General features: G+C 46.3%; 1 protein-coding gene across 1 annotated transcript in view; it reads left to right on the forward strand.

The window, feature by feature from the left end:
* CCDC7 (coiled-coil domain containing 7) overlaps positions 1-20,829 on the forward strand; it is a 360,733-nt gene that overhangs the window by 25,039 nt on the left and 314,865 nt on the right. Inside the window, exons 4-7 of the mRNA XM_084859830.1 lie at positions 1,629-1,715; positions 6,776-6,865; positions 19,196-19,216; positions 19,317-19,349. Of these exons, the coding sequence (XP_084715956.1) occupies positions 1,629-1,715; positions 6,776-6,865; positions 19,196-19,216; positions 19,317-19,349 (231 nt within the window). The remainder of the gene's footprint in view (positions 1-1,628; positions 1,716-6,775; positions 6,866-19,195; positions 19,217-19,316; positions 19,350-20,829) is intronic.

Raw genomic sequence — 20,829 nt, forward strand, 5'->3', positions numbered from 1 at the left:
AGTACCAGACCACCTTACCTGTCTCCTGAGAAACCTGTACGAGGGTCAAGAAGCAACAGTAAGAACCGGACATGGAACAACCGAGTGGTTCAAAATTGGGGAAGGAGTACGACAAGGCTGCATATTGTCACCCTGCTTATTTAACTTATATGCAGAGTACATCATGAGAAATGCCGGTTTGGATGAATCAGAGGTCGGAATTAAGATTGCTGGGAGAATTATCAACAACCTCCGATATGCAGATGATACCACCCTAATGGCAGAAAGCGAAGAGGATCTAAAGAGCCTCTTGTTGAGGGTGAAAGAGGAGAGTGCAAAAGCTGGTTTGAAACTCAACATTAAAAAAATGAAGATCATGGCATCTGGCCCTATCACTTCCTGGCATATAGAAGGGGAAGAAATGGAAGCAGTGACAGATTTTATTTTCTTGGGCTCCAAGATCACCGCAGATGGTGACTGTAGCCATGAGATTAAAAGACGCTTGCTCCTTGGAAGGAAAGCTATGGCAAACCTAGACAGCATAGTAAGAAGCAGAGACATCACCATGCCGACAAAGGCCCGTCTAATCAAAGCTCTGGTTTTCCCAATAGCAACGTATGGCTGTGAGAGCTGGACTATAAGGAAGGCTGAGCGCCCAAGAACTGATGCTTTCAAACTGTGGTGCTGGAGAAGACTCTTACGAGTCCCCTGGACTGCAAGGAGGTCAAATTAGTCAATCCTAAAGGAAATCAACCCTGAGTGCTCATTGGAAGGATCCTGAAGCTGAAGCTGAAATATTTTGGCCACCTAATGCGAAGAGAAAACTCTGTGGAAAAGACCCTGATGCTGGGAAAGACTGAAGGCAAAAGGAGAAGGGGACGGCCGAGGATGAGATGGCTAGATAGCATCACCGATGCAATGAATATGAACTTGAGCACGCTCCGGGAGAGAGCGGAGGACAGGAAGGTCTGGCGTGCTATGGTCCATGGGGTCACGAAGAGTCGGACACGACTGAACGACAGAACAACAACAACAAAGATGGCACTGGAAGGCAGCAATTTGCTTCACAGCATGCATGCCACCCTCTCAGTTAAAAACAACATTAATTTTAAAAAAATCTTAGACTGCTTTGAGTACCATTTTTCTTGGTAGAAATCAAACCAATCAATAAGAAATAAAATAAAAATCAGGAGGAGGAGGGAGCCTGGTTGGCACCAAGAGAGGTGTTTGTGGGCACCATGTTGGGAGACCCCAGTGGTACAACAATTAGAGGACTACAGAACAGTTTAGGACTACAGAATTGTATCTAATAGTATGTTAAAGCAACTCTTTACAACTTGCTGTTTTAATATCTACTTTTTATGCCTGCTTTTATATAGGCATGTTAAATATGTCTATTGAAGCTAGTAATACAAAATAATAGGGTTGCATAACATTTTGCAGAGATCAACAAGTTGTTTATACCTGTGAAGTTTTGATACAATCTAAACCAGGAAAAGAAAAATTGAAGGTATGTTATGGGTATGCAAAAATGGAAGCAAACAGTTTAACCTGACCTTTATCATGGCTTTTGGCCCCAGGATTCTAATATAAGACAAACAGAAGTATGTTTATGAGAGATTATACAAATGGTTTGGAATTTTTTGCAGATAGTATATACAATGGAACGAGTCTATGCAAAGGATAATGTAATCACAGAAGAGGAAGAAGATGAGGAAGAAGAACCCACAACACCTGTATGTTTATTGAATAATTTTATATATTGCTTGGACAGGTCTCATGCTACCTGGATTTATGCCAGTTGTGGTCAAGTATATACTTGTGTGTGCAATCTCAAAGTATAACTGCTCATATGAATAGCTGCTGTAGAAGGACAGAAGACTGCTAATTGTCAATGATGTAGATGTACATTTTTAAATCCTAAACTATTTAGGAAATATTTTTACAGTGCTTTATTTAAAAAGTAGATATTTCATAGTCAGATAAGAAATATTGAGTAAAGTAGGGGAAAGCCTTATGACAATGAACTTAATTTAGATATTTCTTCAAATAATACCTAGAGCAACTTGCAATTAAAAAGACAGTAAAACATCTAAAGCACAGTCTAAAAGCAGCAAAATCTGAAAGAGAGCAATGTAAAATTAATCAACAGATATAAAACAAATGGCATGGGAAAATAAAAAGGACTTTGCCTGCTGCTGAAATGACATCAGAGTAGGCACCAGGCAAACCTCTCTGGAAAAAGCATTCAATAATACAGGTGCTACCACCAAAACTGCTCTTTCTTTAGTAGCTACCAGTTACACCTCAGATGGCAGGGGTATCCAGAGAAGGGCCTCTGCTGAAGTTGGACATGTGCAGATAGGCAATCCTTCAGGTACTCAGCTGTGAAGGGCTTTAAAGGCAAGTGGTACAGCTAGGTAAGTTTAGACCCTAGGTCTTTCAGGGAGGCCCCTCTTAAGATGGTAATATGTATTGAATCCTGTGCACAGGTACTTAAAACTAAGTTCTGAGTAACTTGACTTGATTGCACCTGAGTGCCCTCTCCAGTGCATTGGAACCTGTTCTGCTCCCTGGTATTCTGAGGAGCTATGGGCAATGAAACAGGCTGCATGTCGGCTGGGGCACAAATGGCACAAGTCTTGAAGTGAAGATGACCGAGCACCCTCTAGAGCACATAATCATGCCTATTGTGTGACAGTGCAGGCAGCAGAGAAGGCTTACTTTGCTGTCTCCATTGCGTCCTCAATTAGCCGTCCAGCAGAGCTCTTTTGGGTGGTCTGGGGGCTGTTAACACCCTCCACAGTGAATGGGGCCCTGGTCCCCTCAAGGACCTGCTGTGACCATTGTGCATTGCACTTTGAGGACAAAATCACTTGTCTCTGCAGTGAACTTGATGCTGTTGTTAGAGCAGTTCCAGTCAAGGTGTCTGATTCTGCCATCTGCCTGATTTTGTGGGATCAGTTTCAGTTGTTGTGGCCTGATGACGTGGACAAGGTGCTTGCAGCAATGCGACCGACCACGTGCCCTCTTGATCTCTGCCCCTCCTGGCTAATAAAAGCTAGCTGAAGGGGTATGATTGGGTGGATCCAGAGTGTGGTGAATGCTTCCCTTTGGGAAAGGGTTGTCTCTGCTGTTCTTAAGGAGGCAGTAGTGCAACCACTCCTGAAGAAGCCCACTCTGGACTAATGGTATTAGACAAAAGGGGTTGCAAATACCCCTTTTCTAGAGAAGGTTCTGGAGCGGGTAGTGGCGGAACAACTGCAGCCACTCTTGGAGGATACTGATTATCTAGACCCATTTCAATCTAGGTTTCATCCTGGTTATCGGACTGAATCAGCCTTGGTTGCCCTGATGGATGACCTTTATCAAGAGAGGGACAGGAGGAGTGCAACCCTGTTAATTCTGCTTGATCTCATCGGCTTTTGATACCATTAACCATGGATACCATTGACCATGGTATCATCCTGGATTGACTCTGTGGGATGGATATCAGAGGCAATGTGCTACAGTGGTTCTGGTCCTACCTGTGGGGCTGATTTCAGACAGTAACATTGGGTGACCATTTCTCAGCCCCTTGGCAATTTTGTTATTGGGTCCCGCAGGGTACCATCTTGTCCTCAATGTTATTTAATATCTATATGAAGCCACTGGAAGCAGTCATTAGGGGATTTGGAGCCAAGTGCCATCAGTATGCTGATGACACATAGCTCTGTCTCCCTGTTACATCTGAATCAGGAGAGGCTGTGCAAGTACTGGACCAGTGCTTGATCTAAGTAATGGGCTAGATGAGGGCCAATAAACCAATGAATCATGAATCATGGCAAGACGGAAGCCTGTGGGTGAGTGGTTCCCGAGTCTGGGAGATAGGCTCATTGCCTCTTCTGGATGGGGTTTCACTCCCTGTGAAAGATCAGGTCCATAGTTTGAGGGTACTCCTATATCCATCACTGTCGCTGGAAGCCCGAGTGGCGATGGCAGCTCACAGTGCTTTTTACCAACTTCAGCTGGTTTGCCAACTACAGCCTCTCCTGGACAGGGATAGGTTGGCCACAGTTGTACAGGCGCTAGTAACCTCAAGACTGGATTACTGCAATGCGTTCTATGTGGGAGAAAGGCTGCTTCCGAAGCAAGAGCTAGTGTAGAATGCGGCAGCTTGGCTGTTGTCGGGAGCTGCCCCTTTCTAGCATGTAATTCCTTTGCTGAGGGAACTGCACTGGCTGCTTATTCACTACTGGGCCAGGTTCAAGGTTTCGTATTCGTGTACAAAGCCCTAAACAACCTGTGACCAGGATACCTGAAAGAACGCCTTCTCCCTTACCAAGCTGCCCAGTCACTAAGGTCATCAGAGGGCATTCTCCTGGTGGTTCCACATGGACCTATGGCTCAAATGGAGTCCACCTGGAGAAGAGCCTTCAGTGTGGTGGCCCCCTTTCTTTGGAACTCCCTGCCCCTGGAGGTCAGGCAGGCACCAACACTGCATTGTTTCCGGTGCCTCCTGAAAACACCACTCTTCCAGGAGGCATTCCTTAATTGACCAATTTCAGTTTTTATTGGCATTGTGTTTTTAAACACGTATAATTTTAATGTGGTGTTTTAATCTTTTTATGCTCTTACTGTTTTATCTTTTGTGTTCACTCCTCTGAAATCTGTTCTAGTTATGGATCGGTATATAAATATTGTAAATACATAAATAAGTCTTCCACTATTCAATAGAGCTTTTTTTGAAGTGTTTGCCTAAGATTCCAGCCAAGAAACTACTAGCCTTCATAAGCAACGGGACAAAAGTTTATGGGAAACGAGACAGAACAAAGCCAGGAAACTGGGCATGCTTCATTTTTGGGCCCCCGCTTCTGTGCTATACAACGGCTAGTATATGCCATCCTGATATGTTAGCAAAAAATTAAAAACCAGTTTGCAAATCCTACTAAATAAAAATACTGAGCATGTGCAGTTTTGCTTTTGACTGAAGGAAAAACTCATGCTTAGAGACACTAAAAGAAAGAGAGTTAACATTCTTTACAGCATGCCAGCAAACCAAACCAAAACACCCATTTTACACCACTGCACCTAGCAGCTATACACATGTCTAAACAAAAATGTGATATGTAGTGTTCAACATAACCAAAACTGAGTACATCTCTCTAAGTGCCTTAGAGGGCAGTCCTGTGCATGTTTACTTGGAAGTAAGTTGTATTGTCTTCAAAGTGGCTTACTTCCTAGTCAGTGAGTTCAGGATTGCAACAGCTTTTTGTCTTTGTAAATGATGAAGCCTCACCATGGAATATGGTCTTATGAACATGGGTTGAAGCCTTAGGTTCATGCTCTAGGATTTCAGACGTACCCAAAAGACTTAATTTATTTGGGCACTTATATGCAGCTTATCCACCAGCAAATGGCCTTGACCATCTTACAATACATGCATGCAAAAATCATATATAACAGTAAAAATCACTCTGCATATGTGTGAAAAAATGTGAAATACCACTGTGGCTGCCAATTTTTCACAAAACAACAATAAAGAGTCTACTTCATCAGGTGCATTTAGTATTATACTGAGTTACAAGTATATACACAAAGTTGTACAGTGGAGGGGCGATGTAAACTGAGCTCATGGAAATGATATGCAGAAAGTGCAGACAGGGATAAGTACATTATTAACAGTGGAAACTAACATTGTGCTTTCTGCATTTCATTGCCCCATGTCTTCACCATTTACTGTCAGGGGTGCCTCTGAGCATAGGCAATGGCAGAGTAGCTCAGATTCCGAAGAGGAACCGCAAAACATGGGGGAAGAACTTTCCCAGACCCTCTGGGAAACCCTCTCTGTCCAGCTGGACTATTGAAACCTGAGGAATCTGTCTCTCCCTGTCTGGGAGACAGGGAGAGTCAGATTCCTAATGTAACAGCTGTCTTTTGAATTGACTTCAGTTTCTGAACTGTCTTCAGAGGCAGTTCCACATGCAATGCATTTCAGTAATCTAACGTAGAGACCACCAAAGCATGAACAATTGAGGCTAGGCTATCGCTGTCCAGATAAGATTTAAATTGGCGCACCAGCCTCATTCTGCACCATGGAGGAAACCTGAGCGTCCAGTGACAAACTGGATTAAGAAACACCCCCAGCCTATGAATCTGTGACCTGGTTCACACATAACAATAACCCAGAATATGGGTTGAGTATAGGTTGCATAGAGCTTGTCATTGAATCATGGGTTATTGTTATGTATGAACCTTGCATTATGGTTTAACTATGGGTTGTTAACCACAAACAATTCACAACCCAAAAACAAAACCAAGTTTCTCTCCCTGGGTTATTCATAGTTAACAACCCACAGTTAAACCATAATGCAGATTCTCTAGACATTGTACAATTATTTTATAACATAATAATATACAATAATAAATCCAAACAAAATCTAAGTATTTTAGATTAAATCATTTGCATTGTGATCACATATAAGATCCACTAGGTTAAACTGAATAAATTGAAAATTAATAGCTGATCCTTTGCATTTTGTTCTTGGAAGTAAGTCCCCAAGAGTTCAGGAGGATTTACTACATTTTAAATTGGTATAGGATTGCAACATAACTAATATCTCCATTCCGCCCCCAATATAGGCTAACTAAATACCAACATTATCTTTTTTTAATAAAGCAGCTCTAAATAGTTTGAAATATAAAAAAAGGAAAAAATATAGATCTCATCGGTATTTTTCACCAAGCTATACTAGATTCCTCCCCCAAATTTAAAGTATATAAGCTGTATAAAAAGTATTACTCTTTTTCTCATTAGAAGGAAGATTATGAAGATATGACCTCCTTTCTGATATGTTGTTCACAACTTAGTACCCAGTTAGAAAATGCACTTCGTGAAGAAAAGCAAGTATGTATGTTAAAGATAACAATATAAATGTAAAGGTTTCTGCGATACAGTCAACCATACAGTGGCATACTTGCTGGCTGGAGGGGGTTGGGATGTTGAGGAGGCACCCTTCTTCCAGTGGAGAGGAGCTTTGCTGACTGGGGGCTCTTGTTCATCCTGGAGGCCCGGTCATGCTGCAGGCAAGGATCTACCACCAGCTGGGTTTCCAACTGTGGTAGGCCTCAAAACAGGATGTTCTATGGATGAGAGCAGATTTGGATCCACTGGGTCCAAACTCCCTCCATTTTCCAAAGAGTCCCCAGGATCAAGTCCGTCAGTTACACCAGCTTGGAGTTGACGTGGCTAATTCCCCCCTCCGTTGGTTTCAGTGGGAGGTGGGATTACCAAAAAATAAAGATCCTCTGGGCTAAAAAGCCTGATAAAGCAGCCTCTCCTCCTTCGGCACTGGTTGGTATGAACTGGCAGGGTTTAGAAATAGCGGACAGTCTGCCACTTCCCTAACTCTCATGACACGTTTGCTCTGCCCATCTAACAAGATATTTTGCTCATATATGCATGTGTATCGCGGGGCGGGGGGAGGTGTACAGACTTCAGGTTTTACATGGTCTCCTTTTTTGTTTACTATAACTCTCTAGTCCATCAATACCATTAACCTCTTGTGTCATGCTCCTTGAGTGCTATACATGCTTGGCAACAGACTAGGAAATACTCCCTGCCCCCTTTTAGTTCCTCTTATTTCTCACTTCCGTGACGTGATTCAGCAGTAGAACTATTCCCCATGCCCCTTGCCTTGCACAGCATCATTCCACTCAGCTACCAGGATAATGGAAGCTACTATGTATCTCTTATTTTGGGCACCACATCATTACAGTCTTAATTGTATTTTAATTAATTATGGGCAGTATCTAATGCATACCGATTTCATTATGCCCCTGCCAATTTCTAGAGATTTAGTGCTTCTGAGAACAAACAGAAATGAGTGGAAATGCCAAGCAAATGCTTGGACTGGGTCAGCGGAGCTTGCATATGAGAGTTCCACTGACCTGTCCTGATCCAGAAACTAATGTTTCTGCTCATAGCAGGGTTTCCTGTAGGAAGCATTAAATCTCTGTTGCACAAGCAGTAGGTCCCGCTTGCACAATAGAATCGGCATTAGGGGCTCCTTCAGCAATGCCCCTATTGGATATTGCCCTATATTTATGTCCCATCTTCCTTTTCTAACAGAAAAACTCAAAATTGCTAACCAAAGAACTATACAATATCAATAGGTCAAAACAAGCCAGTGGAAGGATTTCTTTTTCCTTCCGAAGCAGAATATTCGGCTGCCTTTGGAGTCCAAGAAGAAAGGGGCCTGGTCCCTATGGGGTCAAGCAGGCTGATTGAAAAGCCGTGTTCTGCCTCTCTTGGTAAGCTGCAGAATGGCTGCCTTTTAAAAAAACATATGCTCACAAAACCATCCCCAACAGCTTTTGGTTCTTCTTTGTGGTCTCTGTGCATTGCACATATGAGCTCTGCGCCTGTGGAGACTCATTCAGGAAAACTTCTAAAGCTGAGCAGTGTTTTGGTGGGAACCCCTCCTGCACCGTCCTACAAAAATCCCAAGTGGGTTCCTGCCTTTCCCCTCAGTTCCTTTTCGACCACCTTTACGGATACTTCGTTGGGAGCTTCTTCTGGCCTTTTTGGTCAGTGCTAAGCATTTTTACTTGGCTTTTTTTTGCTGTCCCCCCGCCATTTTCGATTTTTGTGTCGTTCATCTAATTTTTTTTTTTAAAGGAAAGAGAAGGAAAGATCGTCCTATCAGCAGCCTATGGCCCCAAAGATCTCCTTCACGAAATGTATCGCTTGTGGAAGTAAAATGCCTTCTTCGGACGGCCACTCACTCTGCCTGATTTGTTTGGGTGAATCCCACATAGTAGAGATTTGCCATCATTGCCAGTCTCTTGCTAAACAGGCATGCAAAAATAGGGCAGACTGGCTGAAGGCGATCCTTTGGCAAAGGGCCCTTGAGGTGGTGGTAAGCCTAAAGCCCAAACATCTGATGAGCAGACACCCGGGGTTCCCTCAGTGGGAGCAAAGGGGATTGCTTCTACAGTCCAAAGTTCTTCCCTTCCCTCTGCACTGGAGGCAGGTAGATCAGAACCCCCAGCACCGGGCAGGGCACTAGCCCTTTCGGTGGTGAGGAAAATCTCTAAGAAGGCTAAATGTCCCAAACCTTCTATGGATGTGCCAGCTAAGAAAAAGAAGAAGAAGGTGTCTAAACTCATCTCACTCTGAAAAGGAGTGGGGCATACCACCTCCACCTTCTCTCCTGAATTCTCCCATTCATACAGAGGCTGTAACTCCTCCTTAGATATTGGTCTTGGACCCAGTCTCAACCGCTTCTGAGGGTGAACTTAGAGCCCCTTCCACCTTGACCAACTCCATTCTATCAAGATCGTAGATCAAACCCCATCCTAGGGATGTCAGAGAATTCCGCCACGGATCTCGAAATCCGTGGCGGAACGAAGCCCACCACCCCGCGAAAGGCGCGCGAAACGGGACACTTACCTGGTGCCGTTCGTGCTGCTTTGCGAATGGCGGCCACATGTGTGGCCACCATTCGCTTCCCTATTTTTGCCGTGATAGGCTACGTAAATATTTATGTAGCCTATCACGGCAAAAAAATAGGAACGCAAATGGCGGCTGCCGTAGCTGCCGCCATAAGTGTCCGCAGGCTCCACTCGGTGCCTGCGAATGCACCTGGCTGGCGGCTCTGCAGAGTTGCTGTGGAGTGGAGCCGGCCGGGTTAGGATTTCAGGGGGAGGTGCGGAGTGCCTCCCCCCCACCGCGGATCATCCCATCGAAAAGGTAAATGACTTTCGTACATCCCTACTCCATCCCCAAGTTGTCAAGACATGCATTTGCAATCTCCTTGGTAATAACCGTAGTTTTCACCCAGAGAGAAAGATCTACCTTCTCGATACCAATTTCTGGATCTGTACCGACCAGCCTATTGATGTAGACAATGTGATCTCTCTCACTCTCCTGCCCGTGAATGGGACTCCTATTCCGACTGGTCTTTGTCTTCCCGCAGATCTTGACAGGATGAGGATTGGAGGCTTCAAAGAGAACAATACCTCTTTTTTATCATTCTTGTTACTTGAGAGCAACATCCGCATTGTATACTCCCTTCCAATCCATCTCTACATCGTGCCCCAAGGCTGAATATGTTTCTCTACCTGCTCCTCCAGTGCCATTCCACACTACTTCAACAGTACCAAGGGGGGCCCATCTAGAGTGTCATGCCCAAACCCCCACTCCAGATCATCCTGCCTTACCCCACCGGTACCGCCTCATGGGCCTTGGGATGGAGCACCAACACAGGCACCATGTTTGCCTGACTCTGGAGAGGATTACCAGTCAGACTCCTCTTCCTACTCCTCCGTTCCTCCTTCCATATAATCTCCAGATGAGGTTGTTGGTACAAAAGATAGAGCCTCACCCTCAGAGGACATGGGGCATTTCTCTGAACAAGTACTTCAGATGGTAAAGTCCCTAGGGACTGAAGTTCAGAAACCCACCGAACAGTTAGTTTCATGATCTGGTCTTTGATGCCATCACTACAGAGATGTTAAGGCCTGTGGCCATTCCATTTCTTCCAACCCTCCTACGGATGGTAAAGCAGACTTGGAAGACACTATCCTTCATGGCCCCAACCACTAAGAGACTTGAGTCCATGTATCGGGTCCAAGAGAAAGAAGCCGCTTTTCTTTTTGCACACCCAAAACCTAATTCCATCATTGTGGAGTCTGCACAGGGCCGCTCGCAGAAATCTCATGCCTTGCCCGTTGACAAGAAGGGCCGTAGGTTGGATCTTATGGGGCGTTGTCTTTACTCTTCTGAGGCTTTGGGGCTTCGAGTCTCAAATTATCAGGCCACGATGGCCCGGTACCAGCTTTCCTTTGGGAGAAAGTGGACTCCCTCTGCACTTACCGCCCAGAAGATCAGAGGGAACTGGCCAGAATGTTCCATTCTGAGGAGACCAAATTATCCCAGCAGCAGATCAATACAGTGCGCCACCAAGCTTACTGCAATGCAAAGACTCCGGAGGCCAGGTCAAGAATGGGGAATCTGCCCTTCAACAGGGGAGGATTATTTAATCCAAAAACAGATGAACAGATGGATTCAGTACAGAAAGCCAGAAAGACTGTTCTCAAAATGGGCAACTGCAACAGCAGCAACATTCATCGTACCGACCTCATTGTTGGTACCATAAACAACAACCTTATCCCCCCCCTCAAGCAGTCTGGGGACTTTGCTGCAAGGTACCAACCTCAGCAACAACAAAGAAAGAGCTACCCCTCTGCTAAGTACCAACAGAAAGCGAAGGCAATTGGCACTTCTAAGTGTCATCTTTGACTTGGATGCTCTCCCCCTCTGCATTGCTCCTTGTACTCTGATTTTCAGAGATCTTCTGCAGAATTTTTGTCTGGCTTGGACAATAATCACATCAGACCAATGAATGCTGGCTATTGTTCTCCAGGGTTACGAGATAGATTTCAATACTCTCCCCCTGTTGGGTTCGGTATGGATCACAATTGGGTTCGGTATGGATCCGGGAAGAAACAAAATATCTTCTAACAAAGGGAGCTAATCCACAAGTGCCTCCGAGGACCACCACGGAGGGCTTCTTTTCAAGATATTTCACCATGCCCAGATGAGACGGTGGTCTTTGGCCCATTTTGGATCTCTGGGACCTGAACAAGTTCATCACCCCCCAAAAGTTCAGGATGACTATGTTAGCTATGTTTCTACCACTTCTTTGAAAGTGTTCCTAGTTCGCCACAGTCGATCTCAAGAACGCCTATTTCCACATAGCTATCGAGGAGTCCCTCAGAAAATTCCTTTGTTTCACCATCGGTCCAAAGGTCTTCCATTTCAAGGTGCTGCCCTTTTGGTTATTGACGGCCCCATGAGTATTCATGAAATGTATCACAGTAGTCTGCACTTACCTACGCATCAAGGGCATAGAGATTTATCCATACCTGAATGATTGGCTCCCGGTCTATATTTTGAAAGAAGCTCTGTTTCGTGCTGTCGTCATCCTCAATCTCCTCCAAGCCCTGGGACTCAAAATCAACAAGGAGAAATCTCAGCTTGCTCCCACCCAAACGGTGCAGTTCATAGAAGCTATAATTGATTTGAGGACTGGCCATGCATATCTTCCTCCAAATTGTGTGAGAGACTTGGTCAGTTGGCCATATCTCTATATTGAGGGCATCACACCACAGCACACACCATTCAATGTTTGTTGGGCTATATGGCAGCGATGGTATCAGTGGTGGAGTGGGCTCGACTGTGGATGAGACTGCTACAAAATTGGTTCATTCGAGTGTTCAATAATGTGGACAATGCGTTTTGGACCAGATTTACGATACTGGATCATATTGCCCACACTTTAACTTGGCAGCAGGAACCTGTAAATCTGACTCTAGACATGCCATTTGCTCTGTCACTTCCATCCTGAGTCGTGAGGACAGACGCATCGCTCCTAGGATGGAGAGCTCATTATGGCCCTCTTCAAGCACAGGGCCTGTGGTCTATGGTGGAGAGAACCGCTCACATAAACTGTCTGGAGTTACTAGCAGTTTGGAAAGCCTTTTGTGCCTTTGAAGCATATGTATTTATTTATTTTATTTATTTATTAAATTTATTAATCGCCCATCTGACTGGTCACCCAGCCACTCTGGGCGATGTACAACCCACCATAAACAATTTAAAACAATAAAATTTTACCATAAATTTTTTTTAAAAAAAATACCCTAACCCACCCCAAATGCCTGCCTGAACAACCACGTTTTTAATGCACGACGGAAGCTCATTAAAGAGGGGGCATGACGGAGTTCCCTAGGGAGGGAGTTCCACAGAGTGGGGGCCACCACAAAGAAGGCCCTCTCCCTCGTCCCCACCAGTCTAGCTGTCCTGGCTGATGGGACAGAGAGAAGGCCATCCGAGGCTGATCTTGTTAAGCGGCCTGTCTGGTGTTGCTGGAGGCGCTCCTTAAGATAGGCTGGGCCAGAACCATATAGGGTTTTAAAGGTCAAAACCAACACCTTGAATTTGGCCCGGAAAACAACTGGTAACCAGTGCAACTCCTTCAGCACTGGAGTGATGTGATCTCGCCGGCGGCTGCCTTTAATCAGGCGAGCCGCCGCGTTCTGTACCAGCTGCAGTTTCCGAACCGTCTTCAAGGGTAACCCCACGTAGAGCGCATTACAGTAGTCTAAACGAGAGGAGACCAGGGCATGTACTACTGATGGGAGCAGATGGTCGGGAAGGTAGGGGTGCAGCCGCTGTATCAGATGGAGTTGATACAGCGCTGTCCGGCTCACAGCTGACACCTGAGCCTCCATGGACAGCTGGGAGTCCAAAATGACCCCCAGGCTGCGGACCTGGTCTTTCAAGGGTAGCTGTACCCCATTCAACACCAGGTCAACATCCCCCAGCCTCCTCTTGTCTCCCACCAAAAGTACCTCGGTCTTGTCAGGGTTGAGCTTCAGCTTATTCCTCCCCATCCAGCCACTCACCGTCTCCAGACATTTGGAGAGGGATTCTACGGCCAACCTTGGTGAAGATTTGAATGAGAGGTAGAGCTGAGTGTCATCCGCATATTGATGACACTGCACCCCAAACCTCCTGATGATAGCCCCCAGTGGCTTCACATAGATGTTAAATAGCATCGGGGAGAGGATGGAACCCTGTGGCACCCCACAAGTAAGTGGCCACGGGTCTGAAACCTCCTCTCCCAGTGCTACCCTCTGGTACCTGCCAGAGAGGAAGGACTGGAACCACCGCAATACAGTGTTTCCAATGCCCAACCCCTCCAGGCGGTCCAGGAGGATACCGTGGTCAACGGTATCAAAAGCCGCTGAGAGGTCGAGGAGAACAAGGAAGGAGCATTCACCCCTATCCAGAGCCCTCCTCATATCATCCACCAAGGTGACCAAGGCCGTTTCTGTCCCATGCCCAAGCCTGAAGCCCGACTGAAATGGGTCTAGATAATCAGTTTCTTCCAAGTGTGCCTTCAACTGCACCGCCACCACCCGCTCAATCACCTTGCCCAAAAATGGCAGATTTGAGACTGGGCGAAAGTTGTTCAGAACTTGAGGATCCAAGGAGGGCTTCTTTAAGAGCGGTCTTATCACTGCCTCCTTGAGGGCTGATGGCATCACTCCCTCCTCAAGGGAGGCGTTCACCACCGCCTTGATCCCCTCACCCAGTCTCTCTCTGCAGCTCATAATGAGCCAAGATGGGCAAGGATCAAGTAAGCAGGTGGTCGGCCGTACCGATGAAAGCACCTTGTCCACTTCATCAGGAGGAAGAAGCTGGAACCGATCCCACAAAACCGGTTTGCCACAGGCCGCCTCTTGCTCACTAACTGTATCCACAGTGTGCAGAGTAACACACCTAATCTGATCAATTTTATCTGCAAAGTGCCTTGCCAAAGCCTCACAGGAGGCCTTAGAATGCTCCAGTGGTTCCGGAGCCACAGGACCGACCAGGCTCCGGACCACTTGGAACAGCCTCCTGGGGCAGCACTCTGCAGATGCGATGGAGGCAGCATAACATTCCTTTTTTGCTGCCTTCACCGCCACGTGATAGGCTGAAGATATAGCTCTAGCCCGTGTCTGATCGTCTTTGGAGCGAGACTTCCGCCACCGGCGCTCTAGCCGTCTCACCTCCTGTTTCAGAGCTCGTAACCGCGGATTGAACCATGGTGTAGTCCGAGCCCTGTTCAGGGGGAGAGGGCGTTTCGGAGCCACCTGATCTAATGCCCCAGTGATTGCGGCATTCCAGCCACCCACCAGGGTCTCGACCGAGTGGCCGTTGGCATGCCCCAGAGAATCCCCAAGCGCGTTCAGGAATCCATTTGGATCCATAAGACGCCTGGGGCAGACCATTTTAATGGGTCCTCCACCCCTGCGGAGGGGTTGTGGAACCGAGAAGTCCAACATCACCAGATAGTGATCTGACCATGACAAGGGGGTGGTGGATATACCCCCGACTTCCAGATCACTCCCCGCTTCTCCAGAAACAAACACAAGTTCTAGTGCATGACCGGCTACATGGGTGGGCCCAGTTAGAATATGGTGCAGCTCCCAGGAGGCCATGGTCTCCATGAAGTCCTGAGGTGCTCCTGTGAGGATGGCCTCCGAATGTACGTTGAAGTCCCCCAACACCAGTAAGTTAGGGGACTGTACACGCACATCAGAGACCACCTCAAGCACCTCGGCCAGGGAGTCAGTTGTGCAGCGGGGTGGACGGTACACGAGCAGAATCCCCAGACTGCCCTTCGGGCCCAACCTCCAGTACATGCACTCAACAACCTTGGTCTCCCGGATAGGGGGTCTGGTGAAGACCAAGGACTCTCTGTAGATAACAGCCACTCCCCCTCCCCGATCCCCAGCCCTCGGCTGCTGTGCATACGAAAATCCAGCTGGACACATGGCTGCAAGGGTTGGAGCAGCAGCCTCGGCCAGCCAGGTCTCCGTAATACATGCCAGGTCTGCACCCTCATCCAGGATCATGTCATGGATGAGGGAGGTTTTCTGGGTAACAGACCTGGCATTGCAGAGCAGCAAACGAAGGCCAGAAGATGGGGTCACGCCTCCCCCAGCCATCCTTTGGCTCTGGACAGGCCCGGAGCAGGGGACAGATACTACACATCTCTCCCTTGTTCCCCTTAGCTGGCATGGCCTGCTCCTAGCGCTCCGCCAGCGCCTGCCGCCCAGCCTCAGTATGTTCTGGCCCCCAACACTCCCCCCACTGCCTCCATCAGGTGGACACATGCCCCCTCGCTCCCGCCTATCAGGCAGGCTACCCACCCCTAAAAACACAACAAAATCCCCCCCAACAAAATAAAACAAACAAACAAAACAATTAAAATCTCCTTAAAAATGCCAGGCAGGAGTCCACAGGGAAGGCCTGGTGGCGGTGGTAGCGGCGACGGCGGCAGCAGGCCCAGCGGCTGCAAGCACGCCTCTTCCCCGGTGGTGGTGGCTTCTCCTGCAGGCCCTGGCTCTCCCAGGCCACCTCAGCCAGCCAGCTTATGTAGCCCCTCCAGGGAGGAGCAGGTGGAGCAGCACAGCTGGCTCGGTACCTGGGGGCCTGGTCCTGCAGGGACTGGCGGTCTGCCAGGCAGAAGTCCACAAGGAAGGCCTGGTGGTGGTGGTGGCGGCGGCGGCAGGCCCAGCGGCAGCAGCAGCAGCAGCAGGCCCAGCGGCGGCAAGCACGCCTTTTCCCTGGTGGTGGTGGTGGTGGTGGTGGCTTCTCCTGCGGGCCCTGGCTCTCCCAGGCCACCTCAGCCAGCCAGCTTATGTAGCCCCTCCAGGGAGGGGCAGGTGGAGCAGCACAGCTGGCTCGATACCTGGGGGCCTGGTCCTGCAGGGACTGGCGGTCTGCCAGGCAGAAGTCCACAAGGAAGGCCTGGTGGTGGTGGCAGCGGCGGCGGCAGCAGGCCCAGCGGCGGCAGCACAAGGCCCGGCGGCGGCAAGCACGCCTCTTCCCCGGTGGTATAGCATGCAAGCACATCCAGATCCTCACAGACAATGCAACAGTGTAATGGTACCAGAACAGGCAAGGTGGGACTCATTCCTCCAGCCTCGTTCACCTCACTATGGACATTTACAAGTGGTCTGTATTGAGGGGCATTCATCTAATGACTTTGCATATCACTGGGACCAAGAACATCCTGGCAGATTTGCCTTAATTGGTTGTCCCATGAGTGGCAACTGTCCAAGATGGTTCTCAAAAAAGATCTCCCAGAAGTGGAGACCTCTATCTATAGATATTTTTGCTACTCCAGAAAATACAGTTTGAAAAAAGTTTTGCACCAGAGCATGGATGGCTCAGGATCACTTAGAGATGTTTTTCTCCTAGAGTGGAATGGAACTCTGTTTTATCTTTTTCTCCCATTTCCACTTCTGGCAAAAGTGATTTCAAAAATCAAGGAGGATATGATAGATTTCATTCTGAAATGGTGGTGGCCGAGGCAACTCTGGTTCAAGATCCTGCTGGACTTAGCAAAGAGGGATTGTCCTCAGCTTCCGCAGATGATCTGTTCTCTTGGGACCAAGGTTGAATCTGTTACCCCGATCTCCAGACTTTGAAACTCACAGCATGGAAGATTTGGTACCAATAAGATGTTCATTTGATACCAAATGAAGTGCAGGCAGTGTTAGATGCAATAAGAAAGCCATCTACACGTTGTTCCTATGCTACCAAGTGGGCAGCATTTAAAAAATTTGCGACTGTAAATAATTGTGATCCCGACAATTGTTTGATTAACGACATTTTGCGTTTTCTCCAGCACTTGTATAGCAAAGGGCTGAAATATTATTCCATTAGGGTGTATGCTTCAGCTGTATTTGTGATGAGAATATCCCTTCAGGGTGTTTTGGTTTCCAGTCACCCTTTATGTAAGCAGCTTTTAAGGGGACTTAAAAGCTTAGCCCCTCCAATAAGGGACTTGATTCCTCAATGGGACTTGTTAGTGCTTCAAAGATTGACAGTGCCCCCATTTGAACCACTTGCTACCATGGATTTGAGACTGCTTTCTTGGAAGGTTGCTTTTCTGGTAGTGATTACAACCTTGGGGAGGGCTAGTGAACTCTCTGCCTTTCACACAGATTTTCCATATACCATTTTTTCACAAAGACATAGCTTTTGTCCCCAAGATGGTTTCTGAGTTCCATGTGAATCAACTTATTGTTCTCCCTGCTTTCTTTCCTTCCCCTACTTTGGACTTGGAAAAGAAGCTTCATACCATAGAAGTGCAGAGGGCTCTAGCTTTCTATTAATCAAGGACTGCACTCTTCCGTAAGTCATGTCTATTCTTATGTTACGGAGGACTGAGCAAAGGTTTGCCAGTATCCTCCCAAAGACTAGCATCCTGGATCGTACAGACTATAAAATTAGCATACCAGGTCTTCAGGATGGATCTATCACTTCAAATAAGAGTGCATTTGACATGTGGAGTGGTGACATCTACTGCCCTTGCTAGGGGAGTGCCTTTGGTGGACCTATGCAAAGCGGCCACTTGGTCTAAGCCCTCCACTTTTATTAGACACTATAGACTGGATATTCAAGCTCAATCACACTGTGCTTCAGCAGGGCTGTACTCTCATCAGTACTGAAATAAGATACCTTCCCACCTCTGGTAAGTGAGCTTCTTAATCGCCCATATGTGTGATGCACAGAGACCATGAAGAAGAAAGACAGGTTTCTGTAACTGTAGTTCTTTGAGTGGTCATCTGTGCATTCACACAAAGCACTTGCCTTGCCCACTTCTTTGTCAATATCTGTGTCTGTGTTGGTACCGAGGTGTATTCTCAAACTTGAGACTGGCATTTGCGGTCTTAAGGAACTCAGGGGAAAGGTGGGAACCCGCTCAGGTTATACAGTAGGATGGTGGAGGAGGGATTCCTGTCAAAACGCTGCTCACCTTTAGAAGTTTTCCTGAATGAGTCTCCGTGCAGGTGCAGAGCCTATATGTGTGATGCATAGATGATCACTTGAAGAACTACAGTTGCAGGTAAGCAACCTGTCTTTTTCTTAATCCAGAGGGTTTTGGAGTTTTTCAGCATCAAGGCATCCTAGTATCAAGAAGCCACAGTGGCTCGATTACTAAATGTAACAAAGCCCTAAGGCCCACAGGCCAAATTCAGCCCGGTGGGGGTCCCAGTCTGGCCTTCTGGGGTTTCATAGATAGCCATGCCCCTTTCCTTGGACCATTTATTGTTTTGATGGTTTCCCAGCTTTTTGGCATTTTCCCCCTCTTCTAAAATAGGTTGAAATGCCTGTCCTAAGGCTTAATTACTGGCAGTAAGAGCTTTAAGCTAAAATATGCTAGTATTTTTGTTATTTTGACCCTGTCCCCTTTTGCTTTTGACCCCACCCACCACTGAAATGGAGCTTTTGGAAGCTTGTCCAAAATTGATTTCATTCCTCAAGCTGAAAGAGATTTAGCACCCCTGCCCTAAGGGAAGAAGTGGATATGCCTGGAAGAAACTTGGGAGAAGTGGCATTATGAAGGCAAATCTCTACTAATTACACAAATGTATGTAACAGATCCTCAGTACAGTTTTTCAAAGAAAAGCAGCACTGGGAAGGAAGCATGTTATATTTGATCTGTAGTACCTTATTCAAATGTGCAAGTTCCTGTTTGGTGTTGCAAGTCATCAAGAGATGAAATGCAAGTATGAAAAGGATAGTTATTCATGGATAAATTTTAATGTTATTTTTATAAAGATAAATTTGGTGTTAACATTTAATGTAAATGTTCTTTCCTAGATATTAGAATCGTTGCTTAAGGTAAGAAAATCTTTGCTTTATTACACACACACACACATATATTTCAGAAGAAGTGTAATCTGTCAATGCCTAATTTTATTTTATTTTTATTTTTTTCAAGTGGTTTGAAAAGGAGGTCCATGAGATGGAAGAGGTAAAATAAAAATTTGATAAGGTTTGGTTGATAAGGTTTGATAGGAAATATTTGGAACAAATAGTAACAGTGTTAAGTATTTGTCTATGTGCACTGCTATTCCTTATGATTAGTTTTATGGTAACAAACAGGAGGACTACTAGAGTGAAAAATCTAAAATGTTGCTCTGAGACAGAGCAGAAATTCAGGTCTAATATTGTTAATGCAATGAATTAGAAATGTGTTTATAACTAGTTGGACTCGATGGTCTTGTAGGCCCCTTCCAACCCTACTATTCTATGATTCTATGATTCTTGTTCTTTTATATGTGACAAGATCCAGAAACAAAATATAATGTTTTAAAACAATTATGTTGATTGCATTGGTCGTCTGTTTTAAGTTACTTTATATTCATAGTGAGCCACTAATTTTTAACAGATAGCATATTTTGAACTGAGTAGCAGTTGAAGAGTCCCATCAACATTACTAACTCTCTTTCACAGAAGGGCTCTTCTCCAGTGTGAACAGCAACAAAGGCTGGACAGAAGGTCTCCCCCTTTATACATCTTAGCTATTTTTTCTTCTTAGGTAGTTGGGTTACGTTCTGGAATTGTCAGGGCAGGGCTATAAAGCCTCTTCCTATAAGGCTGGAACTTCCCACCAGTGAATCCTCATCTGTTCTCCTGCCTTCATTCTCCTTTGAAGCCACCCCATCCTCCTTAGCCATCATCTCATAAGAACATAAGAAGAGCCATGCTGGATCAGACAAGGGTCCATGTAGTCCAGCATTTCCTTCACACAGTGGCCAGCCATTCTCCTTTACTGCCATGCCACCACCTCATATTCTACCTTAGAAGCCACCTGAAGAGCACTATTTAAAAATAAGAAAGGAAGAGAAATTAAAATAGAAGACCAGGGAGATAACTGTTTCACCCCTTCTTATTTTTCTGCACCTTACTCCTGCACCAGATTTCTGGGCATGGGCTGGGGAAACTGGGTCTGGAGCCCACATCTGATGCTTTTCTACACAGTGAACAGTTCCTGCACTCCTTTTCCTTCCCCCCACTAAGGCAGGAGCTATGATGTGGCACTTTCAACTTTGGTGCAGAGGAATGCATCTTGGTGGGAAGTGTGATGCCAGTTCCACCTGTTCATCAGGGAAACAAAATGCTGACTGAGAGCATCTGTACACCAGCCTAAAATCCTGATTTAAAATGGGGGCTTCTGCCTCCATTTTAAATGCATGATCACAGCTGACTCCCTTGACATGTGCTTCCTTTCCCCCCTCGCCTTTCGACCTCCTTCTCCCCGTACCTGAGTCTTCCATAAAATTCATTGAACTTGCTCCTCCTCTCGCGGCTTTTCCTCTTTTAGCAGAGGGAACTCAAGTGGAACACAACACGGTAGTTTTATAGCTCATTATCTGTGATCTATTTAAAAATGGATTAAAAAATGGGACAAATTCTGCAAAAAATGCCCCCTCCAAGAAATTCCTGACTGG

This window comes from Heloderma suspectum, chromosome 5, assembly GCF_057233095.1.
Source record: "Heloderma suspectum isolate Gila_16-S chromosome 5, 16-S_ref, whole genome shotgun sequence".
NCBI classification, from domain to species: domain Eukaryota; kingdom Metazoa; phylum Chordata; class Lepidosauria; order Squamata; family Helodermatidae; genus Heloderma; species Heloderma suspectum.